This window comes from Magnolia sinica, chromosome 2, assembly GCF_029962835.1.
Source record: "Magnolia sinica isolate HGM2019 chromosome 2, MsV1, whole genome shotgun sequence".
NCBI classification, from domain to species: Eukaryota; Viridiplantae; Streptophyta; class Magnoliopsida; order Magnoliales; family Magnoliaceae; genus Magnolia; species Magnolia sinica.
In genome coordinates this window covers 125,245,303-125,266,259 of record NC_080574.1, presented here as the reverse complement: position 1 = coordinate 125,266,259, position 20,957 = coordinate 125,245,303, and the positions used below count along the sequence as shown (strand labels likewise).

General features: G+C 39.3%; 1 protein-coding gene across 1 annotated transcript in view; it reads right to left on the bottom strand.

The window, feature by feature from the left end:
- The window catches only part of LOC131237554 (DNA mismatch repair protein MSH2), a 71,874-nt gene that overhangs the window by 35,716 nt on the left and 15,201 nt on the right, over positions 1–20,957 (bottom strand). The window contains exon 9 of the mRNA XM_058235377.1: positions 8,191–8,301. Coding sequence (XP_058091360.1) covers positions 8,191–8,301 — 111 coding nt within the window. The remainder of the gene's footprint in view (positions 1–8,190; positions 8,302–20,957) is intronic.

Here is a 20,957-nt window from a genome sequence, read left to right as displayed (position 1 = left end):
TCGGTAGAATGAAGAACAACATTAAGGAAATGATTAGATTTTCCTGCAACAACAGCAAGCAAATAAGATTTTGGCAAGACCTTTGGCTTGGTGAAGTTTCACTTCAGGAGGAGTATCCATTTTGGGTGATGCTACAATATGGGCCCCTCCTTGCAGGTAGAACTTGTCGAACGAGGAAACAAAAGTTGTTATTCGCTTAATGGAGTGACTGTGATGTTCCAAGCCATCCTTGAACATGGAGGATGTGATGTGGGCTAAGATGAAGATAGGCCATTCTCAGTTCGATCCCTCTATGGATCGTTAACTGAGAATTCCTCGAGGGTGGCCTGCGACTTGACTTCCCACATGTGGTTTTTTGGGGCTCCCCCTAAGGTGGCGTCTCTAGTCTGGCTCCTGGGAAGACATAGGGAATTGGCTATAAACAATTTGGAAAAGAGATCAATGGCAATCCCCAATTGTTGCATTATGTGTATGAAGAAAGCATAGTTGTTAAACCACTTGTTCATCCGTTATAGATTTGCTCGAAGGCGTGAGAACAATTTTTCACCTTCTTCGAGGCCTCTTGGGTTTTGCCTCGGTTTATTGAAGGGCTTCTCCGAATATGGCACGAGGAAGGGGGAAGTAAAGGGAAAGTGGCTTGGAAGCTAGCCTTGGTAGCAGTTATTTAGGTTTTATGGGGTGAAAGGAACAACCACTCTTTCCGTGACAAGAGTAGATCAAAGGCAATTGTTTTTTAGGGGGCTTTGTTCAATGTACATTCTTGGGTCGATCCCCCAGCCATGGCAGCAAGTTCTAATGGCTAGGCAGTAGTTGTTCTATTTTTTGCCTGTGGTGGTTTTAATAAAATTATTTCACCTTTCAAAAGAAAATTAAAAAAACCATCAAATCCATCTTGGGATGTAAGGCGGGATCCTTTCCATCTTCTTAGTCAAAGCTCCGTTGCGCATTGGTCAAGCTTCCAATAAGCTTTGGGATCCTATGATGGAAAGAATCAAGAGAAGGTTATCTGCACAGAAATGCAAATATTTCTCTCTTGGTGGCAGAATTACTTTGATTCAATTGGCATTGGCAAACATGCCTAAATATTTATGTCTCTGTTTCAACACCCGGAAAGTGTTTTGAATCAATCCAAAGGGATTTCTTGTGGCAATAAAGAGAGGAGAAAGTTAAATACCATTTGGTTGACTAAAAAGAGGTTTGCACCACTAAAGAGACTGCAACACATTGGGTCAATGGCTTTAGCAATTTTGTAGAGGGCAACAGTCTATGGGAGCAAGTGCCACTAGCTTTGGACACTAATGGTTGGGATATCCATATAGGGCTAACAACAGAGTGTTTGCTGCTTGGAGGGAAATTCAAAAGTTGGTGCCCCCATTTAGAGAAGGAATCAAATATAAAGTCAGTAATGGAGTAAGATTGTGTTTTTGGACTGATATTTGGTGTGGGGACAGCTCATTGTTGCCTCAATTCCTAATCTATATGGGCTGGTCGTGGACAAGAATGCCTTGGTTCCTAGCTACTACTCTAGAATTGGGCGAGCGGGTTGTATGGAACTCCAGTTTATGATGCAAAGGATGATGAAATTGATTTGTATTTGAGCATGCTTTCTTAATTGAAAGATGTTTTTCATCTCGATCAACAGTAGTAACAATAGAATCTAGGATGACTCCAATGTATTAAATATTGACGATATCGGCTGATATATCCCATGATATATCTTGTATCCCACCTATGCGATACGAAATGCACAGATAGTACCGATATATCCCACACGTTCGATCCAGTGAGCATTTTCAATTTCTGATCCCTTTTTTTTCATTGCAACTATGTTAAATCAGTGTCGAATGGTTATAAATCCATTGGTTCTTCGTGTTTTGCATGAAAAATCATGGAGTTGGAGTTTTCATTTCGATATCCATTGGTTCTTCATTTTCTCCATGTTTTTCTTTTCAAAATTTTCCTTCAACTAGTTGTCAATTGAGACTAATTTTGAAGTATTTAGGAGCGTTTGATGAAATGATCATCACATACACTCTAATTTTGAAATTTGAGTGTGGCTGGTCAGATTTGTGAAAATCGGGGGAAATTCAAAATTTTCCAAATTTCTCCCAAATTGCTTGCAATGTTGTTGTACTCCAAACATGAAATCAAGCATGTATGAGGGTTGATCTACTGATTTGTTAAGTCAATTTTTGAAAAACAAAAATTATTTTTTTAATTTAAAAAATATTGAAATATTATTTTCTTTTGAAATTTCCCTTCAACCAGCGATCAATTCAGACTAATTTCGAAGTATTTAGGAGTGTTTGATAAAATGATCATCACATACACTTTAAATTTTATGCATTCAATTTGAATATAGTCGCATTAATTCCGTCATATGGTAAATAGCTTAGGACCATATACAAAGGAAACATATTATGTGCACTTCTTTTTTGAGATGTTATGATTTAAAAGTATGTATTAAGGTCTTTTTTAACAATCCCTGAAGTTTCATTGAAAAATTCAACCATTTCCCCAATGTTTTCCCACGTTTCCCAGAAAGTGAGATAAATTACCCGATACGAACGATATATCCCGTGCGATAACTGATACGTATCTGTATCCCAAGGATTCGATACGTAACGTGATACCGATATTTCGAACACTGGATGACTCAATAGGTATTTTCTTAGTTTGCTCATTTTATGATCATATATCTCTTGCAATGTTTTAAGTAGCTTTCGCTATGTAGTGTGTAGCTTACGTGAATAATTTAGCTTAGCCTTAACGCCATGTAGCACATAAAAATAGCTTAAGTTACATGTAGTGTATGCTACATGCTAATTTTGTATGCGCCACACAACATAATACATGCTACGTAGCTTACACTACAAGTTATTTTTCACTAAAACATTAAAATCAATTAATATTTTCAATTATTTGTTACATTTTTTATTTTTCAATTAATATTTTCAATGATTTGTTACATTTTTTATTTTTAATAAAAATTAGTTATATTTTCAATGTTTTTGTAAATCAATGTAAGTAATAGTATTAAATTAGTTATGTTGCTCTTTCTTTACCTTTATACTTAATCATTGCCAATTTTCCTATTATTTTAGGCCATGTTTAATTGCACCAAATGTCATTAAATTTCACTACTAAGCAGATTAATTTGGTGCAAAATATCATAAAGGAAAACACTGCGCTACACGCTATTCGCTATTTAAAATATTGATCTTTGGTTGGGGTCTTTGATCCTCCCACCCACATGAAGACAAAAACTAATATCTCAAAAGTTGAAGTAGGTCCTTTTTAGTAAAGATTTGAAACAAGGTCCAAATTAGATGGTCTCTTTAGTTTCTTTAGTCGTAGATTTCAAGTAAAAGGAGTCTTTTGGATTCCATTTGTGATTATAGCTTGGTTCTTTTAAGGCTCTATTTAGTAAAGATTTGAAATATCTTGTTAAGAGTCCAAACTTGGATGCTCTCTTTGGTTGTCTTTACTCTTTAGTAATAGTTTTCAAGGAATCTTACATATAATTAAGTAATTGGTAGTCTTCCGTTTTGGGAGATGTCTTAAGGGATCTTTAATAGGATTATACTAAATAAGAAGAGAAAAACATAAGAGAAAAAAAGGGGAACAGATTTAGGTACACATGGTATTCATTTTTTTATTTTTTTTTTGAACTTAGAATAATAGCGGTTTTATATTCGAATAAAAACAACTACAAATTTTCTTCTCTCGAGACCTGTTTGGCTTTGCTAAAAAAGTGTTCTTTGTGATTTTGATTTCAAAAAGTGAAAATTCACTTTTTTAGGCTTTAAGCGTGTTTGGTTATCCACTTAATTAATTAATTTTGGAAAAACATTTTTTTGTGAATTTGTGCTTTTCTCCATAAGGCCTAGCCACCCGTTTCTTGCTATCGTTTCTGCTTCTTGTGGAAAGCACACGTAAAATCTCTCTTTCCCCCCGTTTCCTACTATCGTTTCCGCTTCCTGTGAAAAGCACTCATAAAATCTCTCTGAAAGGTTTGTCAATGGCACACAATTGTAGAGCCATACACCTCTACACGTGCCATCGTAGGTCCAAGATCAAATTCATACACCAATTGGTCCAACCATGTTTTCCCTGAAATTAATTTAGTTCACTTAGAAGGTGGACTCCAATGTTGGAAAAAGGTGGATGGGTTACAAAACTTCAGCCAAGTGTTTAGATCCGTACATTTGTTTTGCAAACTGTGGCCCACCTGACCAATGAGTCAACCTAATTCTTAGAATAGGACATCAATATAGTGGCGCCCTTCTAACAGATGGATTGGATCTTGGACCTACATGCCATGATGGCAAAAGTGAGGCATGTACATAAGTTGTAATTACACACGCTTATGGCTTAGCAAATCTCATCTCTAGAGAAGCCAAACAAATACAACTTTCCCATAACCCATGCCTATAGCATTATGAGGCCCACTGCGATGACCGTGAGACATCCACTCCACCTATCCATTTTGCCATATCATGTTAGGGTATGACTCCAAAATGACGTAGATCCAAGACCTAAGTGGGCCATGCCAAAGGAAACAGTTCAAAATCAGATTCATTGCACACCGTTGAAACCTTCATGGGGAAATTGTTTTTCTTGTGCATGTTTACCAAACATGCACATTTTTACATAAGCAATTCTCAAGAAATTCTTGAGAATCAATTTTGAAGTTTCTAAAGCAACATCAAACAAGCCCCTAGAGAACTTCTTCTCTTGCAGAAGGTGAACACCCTAACCTCAAGATCCATCATGAATCTATGAAAGTGGGAGATCATTTTTATTCTTCTTCCTCCTTTGTTTGTACAAAATCCTTCAACCGTCCACAACCAAGATAAGTATTATCCAAACAACTTGGACTCCATTTTTGCCAAAGACGACCCACTTTTGCAATGGTTGAGGCCCAAATCCATGGGTTCCACCTCACACGGGCACCAAATCCATGGGTTCTGCAGGCCGCCAACCCCGAGTGTGCCCTTGCATCCCACATGCCACCCCCACTTGAGACCGGTTTGAAAATGCCCCTGCATTAATCACCTCGGTGAGGAGTCTCGAACATGAGACCTCCCACTCTTGTACTAATTTGACGCTGGACAATTAACCAATTACTCTAAAAGCTTGAATTGATAGAGCATGACGAATTAATCCCTTTTATCTCATAGCCCAAGCCCCAAATCCATGGGTTCCGCCCCCTCGTGGGCCCCAAATCCATGGGTTCTGCAGGCCATCCACCTCGAGTGTGCCCTTGCATCCCACATGCCACCCAACGCGAGCCTAGTGTGAAAATGCCCCTGCATCAGGAAGGCACCAACCAATAGTGAGAATCTAGAAGCAAAGGATGATGCACCCGAGACTGGTGGTTAGTTTCTAAGTTGGCCGATGATAATTGAAGATGTTGAGGATAGTGCTATCGAGTCCAACGACCGTTGATCGAATAGTGGTGAAGATGGTGCACAGTACCTAGCTCCTATCTTTATACATGTGGTGACATTGTATGGTGTGGTATTCATCATGAATCTAATCAATGTAAATATGTCATTTGATGAGGGGACTTGTTATGGTTAGCCTAATGATGGTGATGGAGATGATGGTAATAGAGACAATGGAAGTGGTTAAAAGAGAGCTTATGGCAACCAAATTGGCTATCAAGTGTAGCACCCGGGGTCACACTTTTACCCACACATTTCTTACCATTATTATTCACAACCACAACTGCAGCCCTGAGTCAAAAGCATTTAATTATTTGTAATCTACCCTCAATATTATCAACCATCCTCCATGATACGACAACCATGACAATACTTCGGACATTTTTGTAGATATCGGGTGGGTGGGTGTGTGGTGGTGGTGGTTTTGTTGGGGCAGGGGGCGAGGGTTTGGTTTGTTGGGGGCTACTTGTAATTAGCAACTAATCACTAGTTAGTGTTAAGCACATTAGAGGGGTTCTTTATAATTTCTTTCTAATTGTTAGTTGTTAGAAAGTTAGAAAGGTAATTAGAGTTTGGTTTGTTGCGAGTTAGTTGTGATTTAGGTGATTAGTTGGCGAAGTTGTATTTAGTTATGAGTTTGTTGTAAAAGGTCTATAACTACCTTGGAAAAAGAATTGTAATGTAGCTTTGGGTTTTGTAATAGAAATTGAGGGAATTGAGAAGAGAGGGCATGGGCATGCTTTTGTGCATTTAAGTGTGTTTAGATGGCAAATTGCATTCCATTTCCATTAGATCTCAAAATCTTCCCTCCCTCCTTCCTTTTCTAATTACAAGGCAAGGCTCCGTTGGACCCCACCGAACCAAGCAATCCAGGTTATGCTATGCTTATTCATATGGTATTGATAATTTGATATCAACAAGGTAATGACAACATTCTCATACCTCATTACCTGGTAGTTAAATTTTTCTGACCTTGTACGTATATATTTAAGTTTGAATAGAATTTTAGATTCTTAAGTAGTTAGCATGGAGCTGTGAAGTTTATCCAACATGTGAACTATTGACTAAAGTAATGTACTGCATTACATGCAGTGTTCGAAATATCGGTCTCGCGTTACGTATCGCACCCTTGGGATACAAATATGTAACGGTTATCGCATGGGATATATCGGTTGTGTTGCATAATGTATCACTATTGTTGGAAACATTGGGAAATTGGTCCAATTTTTCAATGAAACTTCAATGATTGTTATAAAAAAAATAAAAAAATAAAAAAAAAAAAACATCAATACACACTTATAAATCAAAACATTACAAAAAACAAGTGCACATAATAGGTTTTCTTTGTATGGGGTCCTAATTTATGTGTTGTGTAACTGAATTGATGCAAATATATTCAAAGTTTATTAATATAATTTATAAATGTAAGAAAACATGTGGAAACACAAGCAATACATTCAAAATTAAAAGAAGAATCACTAGATCAGGTTATATACGTGTTTGATTTTATGTTTGGACACAAAGATTACAACCGATTAATGAGAAATTGAGAATTTTTTATTTTTTTCAATTTTTCGTAATTCGGCCTATCTCCTCCAAATCTCAAAATCGAAGCTCCCAATCCATGATTTTTCATGCAAAATATGAAAAATCATGGATTTGTAACAATTTGACAATGACTTAACATGATTTACAGGGACAAAAAAATGATCAAAAATTGAAAATGCTCACCAGATCGAAAATGTGGGATATATCCCACTACTTGTGTGTTTTGTATCGCACAAGTGGGATACAAGATATATCACGGGATATATCGGCCAATATCATCGATATTTAAAACACTAATTACATGTACCATAGTCTACAAATTCTACATGAAAGTGATAGTTGATAACATCATGTATCAATATATAAAAGTCACGAATTTCTTATTCTGAAATGCCTTAACACCAAACTAAAATGTCGAAGACCCAAATATTCAGCTTTCAGCAGGTTAGCCGATAAAGAGAGCCTTTTTCCAAATACACTATGGAATACATGTCGGAAACACAAATAAATGGTATGTTCTTATGTTCCCATATTTTTCCTTTTTCTATTTCCACATTATTTCGTTAAAAAAAATTAACATCAATATGGTCCGATATTGGTCTGATAGTCCCTGTATTGTATCGCTCTTTGGTTGGGTCGATACACCCACCAATACCTATATCTGGAACCATGTGTTGAAGTGACCTTGACTTTTGTGCATAGTAAGGTGTAGCCCAAGAATATTCACCTGTTGACCATCAACTACAGCTGATCAAGTCTTAGCCCCTAATACCCTCTTTGGATGAACCAACTAGAGGAACCATTAGAGATTCAAGCCCTTGACTGGACTCCCAACAACATTTGTGTTACTCAAGATAACATTCTTACATACACTTCACCTGCTCAAACATGCACTTTCCTCTCAGGCTCTGGAGCATTTTTAATGCAACAATTTTGGCAAACTGTGTAGCTAAAGAGTTCAACCAATGAAGGGAAGCTGCTTCTAGAGAAAACTCCAGGTTATCTCTGCACCCTCATCCTACTTTATCACTCAGAGATCATTTAGGAGACTGAGCTAGTGACCTAGACTATTTTCCCCATACCGATAAAGCTTCTATCCCGTCATCTCAGTCACCGACCTTGAGTTCTATAGATTTGGTCAGATCTAGCATTCACTTTATCATAAGGGTCACTTGTATGATGTTAGACTTACTTGGCAATCACCAGCACCCACACGAGCGAAAATGCAATCCCGGACGCTAATGCTTGCTCTATCACAAGGGATGAAACAACCGACTTGAGCCATCAGCACATTCACACCAACCTACAAACAGAAAAGAATAAAGAACATTACCAATTGAAAGAAATCATAACTTTTGCAACAACCTGAGAAGAATAAAAGATCTTTAGACACACATGTATAATGACAAAATATTGATAAAATAACTAAAAAAAAAACAATCAAGCACATTTGCTAGCAAGTTATACTACCATGAAAAATCTTTATTTTGGTAAAAACAACATTGGATTGAAGACATATTAGTTTTTGAAATTTGACATGAACTTCATTATAAAGAAAAAAAAAAATAGAAATTATTGGAAAAGGCTTCAAAAATAATAATAATAAAAAGGTTCATATAACAGCCTAGATTATTTGTGTTCAGTATAGAGCCAAATGATGAAAGCAGTAATTAGTGAAGGTTGAAACAGTGTGCATGAGCCAGAATCTAATTGAATGTTAACTCTAAAAGAGTGGTCTGTTAAGCATTATCAAACACACCCACCTAACTTGGGTGCTTGCCTTCAATTCCTTAAAAAATAGGGTCATGAAAACGCATGATTGGTTGTCCATAGATACCTTGTCTTAACTCATATAGGTTTTAAATATGGAAAAAATCTCTTTCCGTACAGATGCTGTCTTCATATATACTGCTATAAAAAGAGAGTTTGTTCCCATTTTCAATTCTGATTTTACTGCTACAAGAGTACATGATGCAAGACCGATGTATGAAACTAAATAATGAATGGAGATCAATCAGCAAATTAGTTTAAATAATTAAAAATCACAAGCACACTAAATACCATCTCACATTCCATGATTCTAAGAAGTTATGAAAAGTTCAAACCTAAATTAACAAGCATATGTCCCGCATGACATTAAATACATGAAACAAGGATCTAATGGATGTAAGAACATCCAAATAGCATAGGGACTATCCTAACTTAAAAGAGAAAATCTAAAACTACCTAGGGCTATATAGATTTGGGTGTGGGTATGGCTAGGATTTAGGGAAATTGAGGAAAACTTGAAATTAGGGTTTAATTGGGTAAATTGGGTAAAGGAATTGGTTATTTAGGTTTGGGAATTAAAGTTTTGGATGGTTGGTGGCTAGTGATTTGAGATGAATGAGAGAAATTTGGGAATTAGGGTTTGGAAAAGTTGTTGAAATTGGGAATTTTTGGAATTGGGTATTGGGGTTTGGGTCTGGATGGAGGAATGGAGAGGGTTTTGATAGGAAAAGGGATGGAAACAAAAGGGATGAAGGGGTACTGTACGTCCAGCCCTATGGGCTCACACATGTGGTCGTACGTTCGCACGTGTGGGTTCGGTAGGGTAGGGTTTTGGGTCTCAAGGTTGGGTTTGGTGTGGGAACAATGAAGGAGAAGGATTGGAAGAGTTTAGAAGGGGTTATGAAGAATCTGGATAGGAGAAATCAAAAGTTATAACAAATACCTTCTAAAGAAGAAACTAAAAAACAGATAGATAAGAACCTCGCGCTCTCGTTGATGGAAGATCAGCGTCACACCAATTTATCTTTCAAATCACATGCCCCAAAGATAATGATAAAACAATCCATGCTTAACCAAGTCAAAGAAAAACATATAAAACCACTCATAGTGTCCAAAAGCATAAATCAAACATAAAGGTAGATCCTAAAAGATATGTACGTCCTATGATGAAAAATAGTCCACGATGAACGGCCCGATCATGTATTCCATGCGATCCAACGGTCAATCATCATGTCCCTCAAAAGTCAAATCCAACGGTCCAAATCCTCCCTAAAGCAACCCGTGTGCATCTTCCCAGTGTGGGGTCTTCTAGATGCCCATACATACACTATGGGGTCTTCAACAAGAATACTCGCCTAGCCATAGAGGGGCTGGCCCGTCTCATCCTCTGATACGTGCGCAAAGGCGTATGTGATGTGATGTCCTCATCAACTCTCCTCGACTAAGAAGAGTTCGCCTCTGGCAGACTTAAACTCCTATAACACTCAAGGATGTCGGGATCCAAAGTCTGCAGCTCTGCCTTTGTAATCCACATGCTATCTGAAACCGGCCTGTTCTTCCACTTGATGAGGAATTTATGAAATCCCACATGGCAAGTGGAAACCGCTTGCACATCCAATATATCTTCAACTTGTTCGTTTCAAGTAGGCAAGGATGGTAAGGGTGACAAAGGCTGGGATGATGGGTCAGGTAGAGGTCATAGGCTAGGGACTAGATCATGGTCCGTGGGAGGGTCTAAAAATGGATCAAAAGGTGAAGTATCAGGACCCTTGTATTGTACTAGATCTTCCATATTAAAAGTGGAGCTAATTCCCATGGTAGGTGGAAGGTCTACTACATATGCATAAGCAATGTTGTCATGTGCGACCACATATGCGCATGTCTATATGCAAATCACATAAGCGATCATGGCATATGCGATCATGGCACATATGCGATCGCATATGTGGCATATGCACAGTATGCGATCGCATACTGGTCATGGCACATTAAATTTTTTATTTTTTATTTTTTGCAAAAAAATAACTTTTTGCCTATAAAAAGGCTTCCAAACCCCCTCCATTTGTAATATTCTCACCCCAAAACTCTCTTACTATCTTCTTCTCTTACATTTCTTAATTCCAAGTGGTCTCTCTCTCTCTCTCTCTCTCTCTCTCTCTCTCTCTCTCTCTCTCTCTCTCTCTCTCTCAGAAGTTGGAAGATCAAGATTCAAGCACTTTCAAGTTTCAAGACAAACTTTTTCATTTTATTGTTACTTCTTACTTGTTAACTATATTGTTGAATGTTGATGACTTGATGTTTAATTGAATATTTCTCTCAAATGTATTTTAAATATGTAAATTAGTTATCTATTAACTTAGGAAAGTTCCCCTTACTTGCTTATATTTTTTTTACATTTTCTTTATTTTTCCCCACCTAAATAAAAAAAATGAATTTTTCGAAGAAAAAAAATAATGTGCAGTCTCATATGCAATTGTGCGATCTCATATGCGCATAAGCATATGCAATCGCACATAATCGCATATGCGATTCAACAACATTGCGCATTAGGATCCAATTTCTGCAGTATTTTGTATGGTCCTGCACTACACACTTGCAATTTCTTAACAACTTGTTGTGGGAACCGTTCAGGCCTCATACGAACCATGACATAATCTCCTACTTGGAATTCCAAAATTTTGTGATGAGAATCAACAAATGCTTTATATTTTTCATTACTTAATTCGCTTCCTGATCTCATTATGCAACTCATGTATGTGACATGCAAACTCATGTGCTGACTCTGATGGTCTATGGGACACGGACATAGGTATGAGATCTACAGGTTTCCTAGGTTTGTAGCCATGCACAACCTCAAATGGACTCATGCGTATGGACCTATTAATGAAACTATTATACGCTAACTCGGCTTTAGGCGAAACAGTATCCCAAGTTCTGACGTTATCTCCCACAAGGCATATAAGCATATTTTCCAAGACTCCTATTAATGACCTTTGTCTGACCGTCTATTTGAGGGTGATAGGCAAATGAAAATTGAAGCCTTGTCCCCATCATGTGTCATAGTGTCATCCAAAAATAGCTCATAAAATGTACATCACGATTAGACATTATGGTCTTTGGTAGACCATGTAAACGCACTACCTCCCCAAAGAAAAGTTTAGCCACATTGGAGGCATTCGACGATCTCAAGCACGGAATGAAATGGGTCATTTTAAAAAATTGGTCCGCAACCACGGAGTATGGGGCACTGGCAAAGGCATATATAATCCTTTATTTTGTTTTCTCTACTTCACCAGTTAACAAGTCCTACACTGCCCAACTATCTTGACTATATCTCGCTTGAGACTTGACCAATAGAACCTATCCTCCACAAGGGCAATGGTCATGTCCCTCCCCAAATGACCAGCTACCCCTCCTACATGAAGTTCCCAAAGTAGGAAATCAAAAAGGAAAGTACAGGGAATGCAGAGTTTGTCACCTTTAAATAGGAACTCATCAATGATGACAATCCCGCGACTGTCACTCAACTGACCATCTCGTAATGACGCGTACAACTCACCAAAGTCTGAGCATATAAGATGCTCCTCACAGCCGCTCAAACACAATCACTTCCACACTAATACTTTGGAGTAGCGTCACACAACGACTAAGGGCATCATCAAGTTTGTTCTCAACCCCGGCCTTATATTTGAGAACGAAAGAATATTCTTGAAGAAATTGAAGCCAATTAGCATGCCTAGGGTTTAGTTTCTTCTACAAATTAAGGTAACGTAAGGCGTCGTGGTCAAAAAATCTTGTGGTAATAAATAATGACGCCAATGGCGCAAGGATTGAATGACCGCATAGAACTCTGTCTTAGATAGAATATTGTTGCTTTGCTCATTCAACTTCTCACTAAAATAAGCAACGAGGTGCCCTTCTTGACTAAGCACTCTACCTATACCTAGTGTTCAAAATATCAGTATCGCATTACGTATCACATCCTTGGGATACATATATGTATCCATTATCGCATCCTTGGGATGCATATGTATCGGTTATCGCACAAGATATATCGTTTGTACCGGGTAATTTATCATACTATTTGGGAAACATGGGGAAACATTGGGAAAATGGTTGAATTTTTCAATGAAACTTCAAGGGTAGTTAAAAAACAACTTAATACACATTTTTAAATCATAACATCTCAAAAAAGAAGTGCACATAATAGGTTTCCTTTGTATAGGGTCCTAAGCTATGCATTGTCTAACTGAACTAATGTAACTATATTCAAATTGAATGCATAACATTTACAGTGCATGTGATGATCATTTCATAATACTTCAAAATTTGTCTCAATTGACAGCTAGTTGAAGGAAAATTTTTAAAAAATAATAATGATATTTTAATATTTTATTATTATTAATTTTTAATTAAAAAATGATTTTTATTTTCTGAAAATTGACAAGGACTTGACAAATCAGTAGATCAGCTCTCATCCATGCTTGATTTCGTGTTTGGAGTGCAACATTGCAAGCGATTTGGGAGAAATTAGAGAAATTTTGAAATTCTCCGAATTTTTCTCCAAATTGGGCCACCTGTACTCAAATTTCGAAATTAGAGTGTATGTGATGATCATTTCATCAAATATCCAAAATACTTCGAAATTAGTCTCAATTGATAGCTGGTTTAAGGAAAATTTTGGAAAAAAACATGAAGAACCAATGGATATCGAAATCAAAGCTCCAACTCCATGATTTTTCATGCAAAACATGAAGAACCAATGGATTTGTAACCATTTGACACTAATTTAACACAATTTCAACAGCAAAAAAGGGATTGGAAATAAAAAATGCTCACCGAATTGAACATGTGGGATATATCGGCACTACCTGTGCATTTCGTATCGCACAAGTGGAATCCAAGATATATCGTGGGATATATTGGCCGATATCGTAGATATTTAAAACATTGCCTATACCTACCCCAAATACATCACACACAACTTCAAAACTTTAGAAAGTCTAAAAGGTGCATGATGGAAGCTTCGTTCATCTTGCCCTTAATATCCTTAAATGCTCTAGGGGCAATTTTAGACCATATGAACTCCCCTTTCTTATGTAATCGGTGATGGGAGCCATGATGGAACTAAACCCTCTAATGAAATGCCTATAAAAAGTCGCTAAGCCGTGAAAGCTTCGCACCTCATGAATATTACGTGGTTCGGGCCACTCAATTATGGCCCTGACCTTCTCGGGGTCCACTCCCATGCCCTCAGATGATACTATGAACCCTAAGAAAATAACTTTCTTTAACATGAATGTGCACTTCTTAAGGTTGGCATAAAGCTTTTCAGTTCTGAGGACCCCGCAAACTTGCCTCAGATGGTGATGTTGTTCCTTTGATGTGTTATAAATAAGAATGTATAGAGAATGCTAGTGTATTGTATTTATTGTGTCCTTTTAGTGTAAGTGCATGTGCACACTTCCCTATTCCCCTGCAGTGTACTATATGCTTTTTCATAATAAAATATTATGTGTTAGGGCATGCAAGCCCAACACATTATCTCTCCCAAACTCTCCTCCTCCTTCTCTCTCAATATTCTCATCTCTTCTTCACATTATCCTCATCAAATCTTTTTCTACTTGGTATCAGAGCGAGTTCAAGGCATTCCGCATCCAATAGGTTGAGAGGTGACACGTCACCTTGCTGACGTCAGCGTTGTACGGACGCATGGGCTCTGTTTGAGCTAAAAGTTTAGGGGTTTGATAAATCTTGATTTTAGAAGATTTGTCATGATTTTTTCAGAATTTGTTAGACCTCATTTCACGGTATTTTGGGCGAAATAGAGAAATTCGAAAATCGGTTCCAGATTCCGTTTTTCTTCGATCTACCTCAAATCGGTAAGCTTTTCTTCGGTTTCTTTGCTCAAGATGGACCGAAATCTTCCTCCCCAGCTATCCATGGTAGATTTTTTACTTAAGATCAATGTTTGAGAGGTTTTTAACCTCAAATGGGCGTGCGGCTGGGCCGTTTTTCACTCGGTCAGGCCCTATTTGACTACGTTTCATGGTATTTTGGATTATTGATATTTGTTTGAGGTTTATCTCTTGTTATGTTGAAGGATTGAGTGAGATAGAGTTGTTTGAATCAATCTTTCTTGGCATAGGGGGTCTCTTGGCATAGGTTTATTTCTCTTGGACTCTATTATGGCTGACAAAGGGCCCTCATCTCTTGCCATAGGGTCTCTTGAACCTAACCCCTTGCAGATTACCTCCATTAAGTTGAATGGTGACAACTATCTTCAATGGGCACAATCTATAAAAGTATTTTTAGGAGCCCGTGACAAGTTGTCGTATATTTTGGATGATTCCCCAAGCTCTACAGATGTTACCTACAAGCCTTGGACAAAGGACAATTATCAAGTTATTGCATGGTTGTTGAATAGCATGGATTCCTCGATTAGCCACTCAGTGATATTTTTATCCTCAACTAAAGGCATTTGGGATACGCTTCATGATATGTTCTCGGAATCTCAGAATTTTTCACGGGTATTCCAGCTTATTCAAGAAATTGGTCAGTTTCAACAAAACTCCAAATCCTTAAAAGACTACTATTCGATGCTTCGGGGTATGTGGGATGAGTTGGATATATATCAGCCTCTTCCTTCCAAATGTAAAGAGGATCATGAACATGCTCATAAGCAACGGGATGATACTTGTATCATGCAGTTCCTCGCTGGGTTGAGTTCTGATTATCTTCACGTTCGCGTTCAGACTGTTATGCAGGATCCTCTTCCCCCATTGACGACAGTCTATGCCATGTGTCAGCGTGCTATGATCTCTACTCTTCCTTCTCATTCATTTGTGCCACCCGAGCGTTCGGCACATCTTGTTGGCGATCAGTCCTCCCTTGGTCTTCGGGTACCATCCTTGAGCTCAAGGCGCATTTCTGGTTTTAGTGGTCGTGGTAGAGGCCGCGATCTAGATCGCAGTCGCGGCAGCCGTAGTCTGTGGTCGTGGTGGACATGGACGAGGACGTGATGGTTCCCGCATTTGTTCACATTGTGGTGGAACTAATCACACTATTGATTATTGCTGACAGCTACATGGTCGTCCTACTTATGCCGCTACTTCTGTTGCTTCCACTGTTGCTTCTGAGACAGTCTTCCACCCCGACAGCTAAGCAGTCTACTTCAGGGGAGTCTCTTATTATTTCTCGAGCGGCATATGATGCCCTTATGCGGCTTCACATTCGGGATATTCCTGAGCCTTCTCACGCAGCTTCGGCCCAGTCAGGTACCGCCCTTCTTGCGTCATCCTCTCCTACCTCCTGGGTCATTGACTCTAGAGCTTCCTCCCATATGACTGGTAAGTTGCAATTCTTTTCTTATTCTTCTTCTTCTCCCACTCAGTATGTCACAGTCGCAGATGGAACCCAATCTCCCATCTCTAGGATTGGTTCCATCCCTCTCTCTTCTTCCTTGTCTGTCCTCCGTATTGCATGTGCCTCGTTTTCCATTAAACTTATTGTCTGTTAGCTCTCTTACTAAATCACTCAATTGTTCCATCACCTTCTTTCCTTCTTATTGTTTGTTTCAGGACCTACAGACGAAGAGAGTGATTGGTGGCGGGCATGAGCGAGGAGGCGTTTATCTTCTCAATGATACACCTGTTGCCGCTTCTAGTACCCTTTCTCTAGATCAAGAGTCCATAACTCGGTGGCATTGCCGCTTAGGCCACCCATCCATTGCTAGATTGAGACTTTTGTTTCCCTCCTTACCTGTCACTAAACCATAATGCTGTGATATTTGTGAATTGTCTAAACATCATCGTGCTACGTTTCCTCCTAGCTCTTTTGGGAGGAAATCTCAACCTTTTCTTCTGGTTCACTCGGATGTTTGGGGAACAACTCCGGTTACCTCGACTTTTGGATTTAGATATTTTATTACCTTTATTGATGATTATTCCCGCATGACTTAGATTTATCTTTTGAAATCTAAAAGTGAAGTGTTTGATGCATTTAAAATGTTTTATCATGAAGTGTGCACTCAATTTCCTTGTTCCATCAAATCCCTCCATTCTGATAATGGGGGAGAATACATGTCTACTGCCTTTCTGTCCTTCTTGCAGGAACGTGGTATTTTATCTAGGACATCATGTGCTCGCACTCCTCAACAAAATGGTATTGCAGAACGAAAGAATCGTCATCTTCTTGAAGTTGCTCACACCCTTCTACTTGGTATGCATCTACCCAAACATTTTTGGGGTGATGCACTCTTAACTGCTACTTTTCTCATTAATCATATACTCTCACGTATTCTGTCTTATAAATCTTCATTTACTATTTTGTATCCTCATGATAATCCATTTCCTCTACCACCTAAAGTTTTTGGTTGTACATGCTTTGTTCAAATTTTGGATGAGACTAATGATAAACTTAGTCCCAGGGCGATTAAATGTGTCTTTATAGGGTATACTCGTAGTCAGAAAGGTTATAAATGCTTTGACCCGTTGACTCGCAAGAAATATGTCTCTGCCGATGTCACCTTCTTTGAGGATCTTTCTTTTTTCTCCGCTCCAGGCCGATCCCTCTGTGATCCTCTTGCGCGTCAGGGGGAGTATAACTCTTATCCTCTTTCCACTAGTAATCATGGGAAAACTCCTCTCCCCTCTATTCAGCATCCTGTTGGTGATATGGGTGAGCCTAAGCCTCTACGGGTGTATCAGCGTCGAGATAAATCTTCACAAGCTCAGTCATCTACCCTTCCGCTTACTTTAGATGTTGGTTCAGGTGACTTTCCTAACTCGATTTTAGATCTTCCCATTGCCTTGCGCAAAGGGTCACGATCTTGTACTCAACACCCCATTAGTAATTTCGTTTCATATGATCATCTTTCACCGTTTTTTCAGTCGTTTGCAGCTTCCCTTTCATCACAGACTATTCATAGATCTCTCTCACATGCTCTTCAGAGTCCTGATTGGACAAAGGCGATGATGGAAGAAATGTCTACTCTTGAGAAGAATCATACCTGGGATCTTGTGCCACTTCCTGTAGGCCATAAGCCTGTTGGCTGTCAATGGGTTTATACAATCAAGTTTCTTCCAGATGGCTCAATTGATCGCTATATAGCCCGTCTTGTTGCTAAAGGTTACACCCAGACTCATGGTGTGGATTACTTCGAGACATTTTCTCCAGTGGCTAAGCTTAATTCAATTCGTGTTGTGCTCTCCTTGGCCATTAATTTATCATGGCCCTTGTTTTAGCTTGATGTTAAGAATGCATTTCTCCATGGGGATCTTACAGAGGAAGTTTACATGCATCAACCTCCTGGCTTTGTTGCTTCTCACAACCCTGCACTTGTATGTCGGTTGAAGAAGGCTCTTTATGGACTCAAACAATCTCCACGTGCATGGTTCGAAAAATTTAGTCAGGCTCTCTTGGAGTTTGGCTTTGTTCGTAGTCATGCTGATCATTCTCTCTTTATATGTCGTCAATCGACGGGCATCATGGTTCTCATTGTCTATGTGGATGATATGGTTTTGTCCGGTAGTGATTCTGCTGGAATGAGGGAGGTCAAAGATTTTTTGAAGACCAAGTTTGAAATCAAGGATCTTGGTCCTCTTCACTACTTCCTCGGAATTGAAGTTGCTCGCTCATCATCCAAATTGGTCTTGTCACAACGAAAATATGCGCTCGATCTTCTCATGGAGACCGGCATGTTAGGGTGCAAGCCGGCTTCCACTCCCATGGATACTTCACAGAAGCTTCGACCAGATGATGGTCCTCTCCTTACTGATCCCGAGATGTATCGACAACTTGTAGGTCGGCTTATTTACCTGACTATTACTCGCCCAGATCTCTCATTTGCAGTGGGGGTTGTTAGCCAACTCATGCAAGCTCCCTGTACTTCTCATCTCACGACTGTCTACCGCATACTTCGGTATTTAAAATCAGCCCCGGGTCTTGACCTCTACTTTCAGTTGCATGGTCATCTTCATCTTTCTGGCTATTCCGATGCTGATTGTGCAGGTAGTACTTTTGATGGCCACTCTACAACCGGCTTCGGTACCTTCCTAGGTGGCAATCTTATAACCTGGAAGAGCAAAAAGCAGCCAGTTGTTGCCCGGTCCTCGGCTGAAGCTGAATATCGTGCTATGGCTCATGCGACATGTGAACTTGTGTGGCTTCACAATCTTCTTGAAGAACTTGGCTATCCTCCTTCGGGTCCTATTCCTCTTCACTGTGACAATCAAACGGCCATCCATATTGCTCGTAACTCAGTTTTCCACGAGCAAACCAAGCATATTGAGGTTGACTGTCACTTTATTCGGGAGAAAGTCGCTTCTAAGGAAATTGTCACTCCTTTTGTTCGATCTGGGGATCAACTTGCTGATGTTCTTATAAAATCCTTGAGTCGAGATGCTCTTCACCGTGTTTGTGACAAGTTGGGCATGATCAACATCTATGCTCCAACTTGAGGGAGAGTATAGAGAATGCTAGTGTATTGTATTTATTGTGTCCTTTTAGTGTAAGTGCATGTGCACACTTCCCTATTCCCCTGCAGTGTACTATATGCTTTTTCATAATAAAATATTATGTGTTAGGGCATGCAAGCCCAACACATTATCACTCCCAAACTTTCCTCCTCTCTCAATATTCTCATCTCTTCTTCACATTATCCTCATCAAATCTTTTTCTACTGAATGTCATTGAAATACACCACAAAGAACTTACCCATAAAGGGTCTCAACACCTAGGTCATCACTCTCATAAATGTGCTCGAGGCATCCTCCGTCTTGAAGGCTACTTCCATTAATCTACTAGGCATATACACATTTGGTGATACTCGGTCTTGAGGTCAATCTTCAAAAAGATGGTGGCACCCGCCATCATCCCTAACATATCATCAAGACACAGTATGGGAAACCGGTACTTGACCATTATCTTATTAATGGCTCTATTGTCCACACACATGCGTCATGTATCATTTTTCTTAGGCATAAGAAGTGTTGGCACGACACACGGACTCAAACTCTCTTAAATGAAACCCTTCCTAAGCAACTCATCTACCTGATTCTTCAACTCTGCATGCTCCGTAGGGTTCATTCGATAATGAGGAAGGTTTGGTAGAGTCGCCCCTAGGATAAGATCAATGGCATGCTGGATGTGCCTCATGGGTGAAAGCTCATTTGGTAAGTCCTCTAGGAATACATTGTGAAACTCATCCAGAATCGAAATCACCTCAAGGGGTCCTTCTACACCAACCTCAGGTGTAACTTCTCTAGCCACTAAGGCATACACCATTGAATCCACCTTAGTCTCTCTCTCTCTCTCGAACTCCTTGGCGTTGATAACATGGAGAGACTTAGGTTGGAATTTCCTCGTATCCATTGGGTTACTCGACTTCTCCTCAGCTTTCTTCTCCACACTGCTTTTTGGTGGGAGAGGAACTAGAGTGACATTCTTGCCTTGATGCATGAATGAGCACACATTCGAGCGGCCATATATTGTCACATAACGGTCAAATAACCAAGGCCGCCCCAAAATGATGTGTCCAACATCCATGGGCAAAACGCCGCACCATAGCGAATCTAAATAGGATCTGAAATAAACAGGCACAAGACATCACTGGGTGACAGGCATGGAAGATGCGTCAACCCATGATGCAGTTCAAGTTTCAAACCCGAATAGGATAAAGTACTAGTGGAGACCACATTTGTACAACTACCACTATCAACAATGACTTTACAAATCTTCTCCCCACATTTTGCATAGGTGTAAAAAATTGTAGTCTGACGCCAGTCATCAGTCTCCTTAGCATTGGTCAAGGCGCACATGACTACTGCAAGTGGTGTGGTCTCATCTTCTTCTACTTCCTTGTCACTGGCACCAGTAACATTGGGTTGGTAAACTTCTTCTTCATAGTTGCCATGTTCATCTCCCTCTTCCTTACCTTCGCCAATCACTAAGGCCTTGTTCCTCTCTTTTAAGGGACACTGATGCGCAAAGTGACCAAATCCATGGCAATTAAAGCATCATGTTGGTTCACCTCCCCTAGAGTTAACACTTGCTATCCCATTTCCTTTAACATCTCTAGAGTTGGATTGGGAACCAACTTGGGGTTTGGATTGACTTCCCATGTTAGACTTAAGTCCCTTGAGGATAAGTCTTAACACTTGAATCCCAAGAGTCAAAATGCCTCCCAAC